General features: G+C 32.4%; 1 protein-coding gene across 1 annotated transcript; it reads left to right on the top strand.

The window, feature by feature from the left end:
• Positions 1–1,406: 1,406 nt before the first annotated feature.
• LOC139489589 (small ribosomal subunit protein uS4) lies at positions 1,407–6,628 on the top strand. Its single transcript, XM_071276167.1, has 5 exons — positions 1,407–1,531; positions 3,576–3,801; positions 4,961–5,147; positions 6,027–6,130; positions 6,518–6,628. Exons 2-5 carry the CDS (start codon positions 3,585–3,587, stop codon positions 6,580–6,582), a joined length of 573 nt encoding a protein of 190 aa, XP_071132268.1. The 5' UTR covers positions 1,407–1,531; positions 3,576–3,584; the 3' UTR covers positions 6,583–6,628.
• The last annotated feature ends 1,400 nt before the right edge of the window (positions 6,629–8,028 follow it).

The following is an 8,028-nucleotide window of genomic DNA, read 5'->3' as shown; positions in this document are numbered from 1 at the left end:
CATGGAAGATCAGAAAGTTGCTTACTCGGTACACCGAGCATTATCAAGCTGCAGAAAAAATATTAAATCATTCCCTTTCATAGAAGCCTGAAAACTTTGACGAAAGTTGTCCTAGTATATACAACGACCTAACTACGTTCATCATGCTCATTGTCATTTCACATGAAATATATATAAAATCTCTCTAGGTTTTATTTGTCTGTACATGTATGTAATTTGGACCTCTCGTCCTTTTTCTTCAACGGCTCCACTATGCTTGACACATCTGTGTCATCACTGCTATCGTTTCACTTTGGTCCGTAGGGGGCAGCAATTAACTGTATAACGAAATTATCGCACGCTGGCCTTTTTCTGCTGCGTTTTGTAGAAAAATAAACAATAAAACACATCAATATTAATAGATTACGTCACCATTAACAGTAGACGTGACGTCATGAACCCCCTATGAAATTTACGAACACCCCCCCCCCCTTTTTTACGAATCCGTAGGGGGTCACCACGTGACGGCGTTAAACCAATCACAACGTGCTAATTTACCCGCGGTGCGTTAATGGGAGATATATAAACTGTATGAAGGCGCTGCTGTAATGTTGCTACATAGAAATGGAAAGTGTAAAGATATGCTAGTAAAAAAGAAATGAAACAGTGTAAAGTTAATATTTATATGCAGTTAGCCTACATATATTTAAGGTAAGGAACTTATGAATTTTACCAAAAATTGTAAATTGAAAAAAATGCTGTTCGTGCATCTTCAAAATTCATAAATATAAATAAAAATGAATGGAAAAAAAATGAAAGAATAGATAATTTTAATCCGGTGCAAAAGGATTAAGAATGCATTAATTGTGTTGCATAAATCATTTGAGAATAAGCTAATAATTGATAACAGAAATCGATGATTTACATAGTAAAAGTTCAAAGTTCAAAGTTCTTTATTTTCAAATTAAGTGTCCCTGACGGGACATAATGACAATAATACACAATACATTATCATTCATAACACATAAACATATAAATGAAATCTCTTATCCAAATCAACTAATCACAGAAAAGTCATAAAGCATGATTTTTTTTTAATCAAGGATACAAATCCTTGGACTGAAGTATTAAATGACAAATCTAACAACAACATAAATCTAGGCCTACGATATATTTTTTGCCTTTTGCACTGCCAATGTATCTTTGAATTGATGCTATAATCATTGTGAATTTATATATTTTACGAACAGCGCCTTGCGAATTGTTTTAATAGTGAGAACTTGTATTTGAGTGATGGATTTGGAATGATGGATTGTTTTTGTATATTCACCGGCTTAACCGTTTCACGTAATAAAAAATAGTGCACAATTTAAATGCTATATGTAACCATTGTGGTTCTTTTTGGAATGTTGGATTTTATGAAATATTTGTTCTTTTACTAAATGATTAAGAAAATATTATTCTGCTACAACTACATTTTTTCTCACAAATATTTTAGGAATTAATTAATACGCTTTCTCTTCCGGTCCTTTTCACATCGCACCAGCACAGGGTAAGCACGTGGCGAAGAGTTCCTCGCAATTTTATTTCGTTTTTACACTATTTCTTATTGCCAAAGTAGTAAATATACAAGGAGAGACTACATACGATTAGTTTTGTAAGATAAATTGACTAATATAAATATGACATATACATGTCATGGGTCAAACCTATCTTTTTTGGGATCTTGACCCTCCCCCTTTTTTACGTTTCATAACCTGTTTACGTGAAGTCGTGCTTACATCAACAAATTCTTCCATACGGTTCATCATTAATATGTGTCAAAAAAGGTTGTATTTACAATATCGTACTAATTTTACCACGTGCAGTTGGAAAATGTTGATCGCAAGATCGGAATCCGGGTCCGTTCGCGCCCATTCATGATCGCACTCTATCACGTTCGCCCCCTTTCACTTTCGCACCCTACACGTTCGCGCCAAATTTTTATTGGTGTTGTGTTTAATAAATTTATAATCAAGTTTTGGCAAGTGTATTCCTATAAGTATATTTGTTGTGATTGCCCTAAATTAAAGTGAGACCACGTGTTGGTTTGTGTTTAATAAATCTTAATCTTGTTTTGGTTAAGGTAGATCATAAGTAAATCTTTTTTGAGACAGAATTTTCTTATACTTAGCCAGAATGAAGATTTTAATATGCTCTTTTCAAAAATATAATAAAAAGTAGGGGTCACCGTGTTATTTTTCAAGCTATGAGTCGTTGAAAATTGCCTAAATTTGGTTAGATTGTTAATGGAAAAACACAATTGTGTGCATAAAAAATAATCTATGAGATAGAATTTTGAAATAAATTGTGAAAAGATAGGTTTTGTAATATGTTTTAAGAAAATAAAAAGAAAAAATGGTGTCACCGAACTTGTTTTCTTGCTACAAGTAAAAAGAAAAAAATTCCCTATCTGTCCAGTATAAATTTTTTACTAAAAGAGTTATCTTCCCTTAAATGGCTCATTTGAAAAAAATTATTCAAAAAGCAAAATAAAATGATATTTGTTTAATTATTTTGGATTATACAATAAATTGCCAAGTTTTCTTTATATTATTAAACAGTCTAACCATCAAATTGCAAATCTGTCTCCAAATTTGCAGATTTAGGCAAATAACTAGACCGATTTTTTACTGTGATTGTTCAATCCAAGATGGCGGTATACCATGTATCTACCTTAAGTGTATTGCTAACTTTTATTTCATTGTTTCAAATTGAAGAGGGACCATGATAACCTGTTTTGGTTAGTGCATTGCTATGATTTTTTGTTTCATTGTTTCAGATCAAAGGGCCTGTTTAATAAAATCTTTTGTGTTTTTCATTTAATATCTTCAATGTTTTTACTCATACCAAGCTAAAAACATGCAGTATTTACATCAAATCAATTTAAAACAACAATTAATTTTAATTATTCAACTGGAATTTTATTTAGAATTGGGCGCGAACGAACCTGATACTGCAAGATCGGATGGGTACTCCAAATCATATTTAGTAATTATTTGATTGTGTTAAATTATATTTCTCGCTTGTCAACCCTACTACATCATTATGCCATAAATCTTATTGATGTATCTTATCAATGACAATGGTGTATGGCGTGCCTACATTGGTTGTCCGACCATTTGTAGCGGGCCTCGCCAAGTTAGTTTGTCATCCGTAATTATGGATGAAACCTTATGGATACAGTATAATTATTGACAGCAGATTGTAAAATTTATAACACAGTAAAATAACAAATGGAAGTCTTTAACGACGTCGACATTGCACAGTCAGTTCACAGTAAAAGTTAACTTTCCCTCTCTCTTTATATTCTACATCTGTTTCTGATTGGTCAAATTTTATGGGAATTATTGCTAGAAATAAATGTTTTATTTTATATACTCACAAATAATGCTTTACATGTCCTATTAAAACAGCAAAATTAATTTGCTAGTAGATGTAATTTATAAAATTATAGATCAAACCAGAGGTATCATTGAAGCATAAATTAAAGTTGCAAAGCTTTGCTATTAATCTAATTAAAGTTTTAAATGAAACAAATTATATTTCTTTTTCAGGTATAAATCATGCCGCGAGTGCCGTTGGTACAGTCGAAGACTTTCACAACTCCTAGACGTCCCTTTGAAAAGGAGCGTTTAGACCAGGAGTTAAAACTTATCGGAGAATATGGATTGAGAAACAAAAGAGAGGTATGGCGGGTGAAGTTCACTTTGGCCAAAATCAGAACTGCAGCCAGAGAATTGCTCACACTTGATGAGAAGGAACCTAAGCGTTTATTTGAAGGTAAAAAATGTATAATATTTTTTTTTTATGACATAGTTGAACTAAACTGTATTAGCTAGTGTTTAATATTTCTATATGATTATAAATTGACTTTTTTCTTATCTCTTGACCTTTTAAAGAGTTGTGATGCTTAGCTCAAAGACTCTGGAGTGAACACTGATTCAGTTAAGTTGTTCTGGCTGTCACTATGAAATGTTATGAAATACAACTAATGGTTATCTGAAATAAGTTTAAGGTTCCACTAAAGTCAAAATATAGGACACTACAGAAATATATAAATTTTGCCTGTATTTTTCAACCTATAATGAATAAAGTCCTACACTATGGGAACATATGTTCATTTAAACATACTTAACATATTCACACTGTGAAAATTGTAAATAAACTTGAAATTTTTACGTTGTGGCCAAACCGGTTTTGGGGATGAACACTAAATTTTTCAAAAAATCTGGAGGCCTGTGAGATGACTTATTTTGTTTAAAATTGGTATAGACGAATACTGTCACATGTAATGCAGTACAAGCTAGTGTTTATTTGTCAAAAAAATATGTTTCAATGACATTTTTGTCCAATTTCTGTAATGTACCTTTGGTATTCGTTCACTTAGACACGTGCAACTAACTGAAACTCGTAAATCAATACCTTTTTTAAAAATCAACACTAGCTTGTACTGCATTATATGTTACAATATGCATTCATACCAATTTAAAACAAATTAAGTCATCTCGCAAGCCTCCAGATTTTTTGGAAAATTAAGTGTTCACCCCTAAAACCGGTTTGGCCACAACATAACAATTTGAAGTTTATTTACAATTTTCACAGTGTATATGTGTAGTATGTTTGAATGAACATATGTTCCAATAGTTTTTTATTTTCTTCATTATAGGTTAAAAAATACAGACAAAGTTTACATGTTTATGAAGTGTCCTATATTTTGACTTTAGTGGAACCTTAATAGGCAAACAGCTAATCACTTAATGTGTTGTCAAAAAAAACCTAATGTGTTGACTAAAGAATGGATTTATAAGTAACCTTGTGTGCAGCATCTCACCAGAAATATTGTCTTGCATTGTTCAATAATTCATGCCTCTTTACAATATATTAAATTGTATATAAATGTTCAGGATTCATCATTGCAAATAAATGTCTTATTCTACAGGTAATGCATTACTACGACGTCTTGTACGTATTGGAGTACTTGAGGAATCCAAAATGAAGCTCGATTACGTGTTGGGTTTGAGACTTGAAGATTTCTTGGAAAGACGTCTCCAGACACAAGTATTTAAACTTGGATTGGCCAAGAGTATTCATCATGCCCGTGTTCTTATCAGACAGAGACACATCAGGTAATTTCAAATGATGAAGAAGAAAAAAATCAAGAGATAAGTGTATTCATTTTCGAAGATGAAACTTTTCTATTCATGATTCAGTATTTTTTAAAAGAATTTAGAGCTAAAGAATATGCAATATGTGAAATACCAATAAATGAAGAACTTGGAACTAAACTGAAAGAGTACACTGTAATATAAACTAAAAATACATACATTACATAGCCTTAACACCATACAGTATTTATTTGTCAAGTTGGTATTTTTTACTTACATTATTCATGTTAATTTGTGTTTGTAGAAAGCCATAGATGTATTATGCATTACACAATAGGCCACTGGAGTGATACTTTCCTCCATGTCTATATTGTTACAGAAGCTGTTGCATAAAACTGTTTGAGTCATTGGATGGCAAAACCAGATTCTTAGTTCATTCCAAACACAATAGGCCACTGGAGCTAAATGCTCCAAGTCTATCGTAAATCTACATTGGTGACTCATTGATATGACGCATCAGGCCACTGGAGAAATTAAATCTCTATGTCTGATGTGGATCTTTGAAGAATGTATGTAGAAAACATATTTTTGACAGCACATATCATTCTTCATCAATTTCATTTTATATTTTCTTCCTTCAATATGTTGATTAATGTGAAAGTTACAGACAATGCAATTTGAATCCAGTCTGTGTGTCAATACAAAACATCATTAAAACAGGACTTGGTAATCTATCAAAAAATTTAAATTTCATTAGTAAAAAAATTAAACTTAATTCTAATTTGAATCCTTAATTACAAAAAAAATATTCATGCTAGAAAAGCAGTATCAGATAATATCTTGCTTGCTCTGTGTGTTAAGTTTAAACTTATCATTTAAATCATGTATTTTACATTACAGAGTAAGAAAACAAGTAGTCAACATACCATCTTACATTGTCAGATTGGACTCTCAGAAACACATTGACTTTTCACTCAGATCACCATACGGTGGTGGACGTCCAGGTAAAAAAAATGCAGATTCTTCCTTTCAAGGATGGTGTCCACTGTTTTATTTATTTATTTTGTCATTTTGTACCTCTCAAACTACTTGAATTTATACAGTTTGTTAAATTAAAAATATTGTAAAGAATATGTACATCATGCATATTGGTTTTGCTGTAAAATTGAAAGAAAGAAAAAATTACATGAAAAATCACACCTGAAGAGGTGGGATTCTGCAGCTAGATAATGAAAGAAGAGACCACATTCATGAATGATTTTGTTGAGTTAAAATATTTCTAAGGGAAACTGCTCCTCTAGCATCAAACATGGTACTGTCAATGTATAAAACTTGATCCTTGAAACATTATTATTGTTATAAATCAAATAAAAATCTAATTTTTTTTCCAGGCCGTGCAAAGAGGAAGAACATGAAGAAAGGACAAGGTGGAGCTGCTGTTGAAGATGAGGATTAAATGAACATTTTCCCACGTCTCAATTAATAAAGTGATAAAGACCAAATTGTTGTCAATATAATAGAATTCTATGCAATTATTGTAGAAGTGTAAGGTTTAGTTACATGTAGTTGTGAAACAGGTTTATAATCCACCTATACCTAGTCTGGAATATGACAGGTTTCCATTCATTTGATGTGTTTAAGCTTCTGTACATAGTCTGGAATATGACAGGTTTCCATTCATTTGATGTGTTTGAGCTAATGTTCCTAGTCTGGAATATGACGGGTTTCCATTCATTTGATGTGTTTGAGCTTCTGTACATAGTCTGGAATATGACGGGTTTCCATTCATTTGATGTGTTTAAGCTTCTGTACATAGTCTGGAATATGACAGGTTTCCATTCAGTTGATGTGTTTGAGCTAATGTACCTAGTCTGGAATATGACAGGTTTCCATTCATTTGATGTGTTTGAGCTTCTGTACATAGTCTGGAATATGACAGGTTTCCATTCATTTGATGTGTTTGAGCTTCTGTACATAGTCTGGAATATGACGGGTTTCCATTCATTTGATGTGTTTAAGCTTCTGTACATAGTCTGGAATATGACGGGTTTCCATTCATTTGATGTGTTTAAGCTTCTGTACATAGTCTGGAATATGACAGGTTTCCATTCAGTTGATGTGTTTGAGCTAATGTACCTAGTCTGGAATATGACGGGTTTCCATTCATTTGATGTGTTTGAGCTTCTGTACATAGTCTGGAATATGACAGGTTTCCATTCATTTGATGTGTTTGAGCTTCTGTACATAGTCTGGAATATGACGGGTTTCCATTCATTTGATGTGTTTGAGCTTCTGTACATAGTCTGGAATATGACAGGTTTCCATTCAGTTGATGTGTTTGAGCTAATGTACCTAGTCTGGAATATGACAGGTTTCCATTCAGTTGATGTGTTTGAGCTAATGTACCTAGTCTGGAATATGACGGGTTTTCCATTCATTTGATGTGTTTGAGCTTCTGTACCTAGTCTGGAATATGACAGGTTTCCATTCATTTGATGTGTTTGAGCTTCTGATATTGCTATGGAGTTTTGTTATTTTGCTCATTTATGTTGATTTGTCCATTCCACAATTTTTTATTGAATTGTATCCTGTATTAGGGAAATGAAAGAAAAAATCTTGGGCCCGTTTTTATCAAGCAAGTGCCTTTTTAACTTGAGTTAATATAAGGTCTTTTGTAGATTGGGCCTATGTCCAGTGTCCATTCATTGTTTCCTTCTTTCTTACAAAAGTTCATGGAGTATTTGGTAATGCCAACTATGACTTGAAAATATAGGATAACACGCATGTACAGCAAACAGTTGAGTGTTTTACCTTACCATGTTAAAAAAGTCCTAGCAAGGCTAGTACAAAAATATACATCCAATGAATAAGTAAAGGAAACATGGTTACAAAATTTGTACAG

Source organism: Mytilus edulis, chromosome 9, assembly GCF_963676685.1.
Source record: "Mytilus edulis chromosome 9, xbMytEdul2.2, whole genome shotgun sequence".
Classification (NCBI taxonomy): Eukaryota; Metazoa; Mollusca; class Bivalvia; order Mytilida; family Mytilidae; genus Mytilus; species Mytilus edulis.
The sequence above is the reverse complement of the archived record's forward strand: the minus strand, read 5'-3'. Positions and strand labels throughout refer to the sequence as shown.

Coding starts and splice junctions, on each gene's coding strand:
- LOC139489589 (XM_071276167.1), top strand. CDS start 3,585: ATGCCGCGAGTGCCGTTGGTACAGTCGAAGACTTTCACAACTCCTAGA. Junction 3,802..4,960: donor ACCTAAGCGTTTATTTGAAG/GTAAAAAATGTA, acceptor CTTATTCTACAG/GTAATGCATTACTACGACGT. Junction 5,148..6,026: donor ATCAGACAGAGACACATCAG/GTAATTTCAAAT, acceptor TTTACATTACAG/AGTAAGAAAACAAGTAGTCA.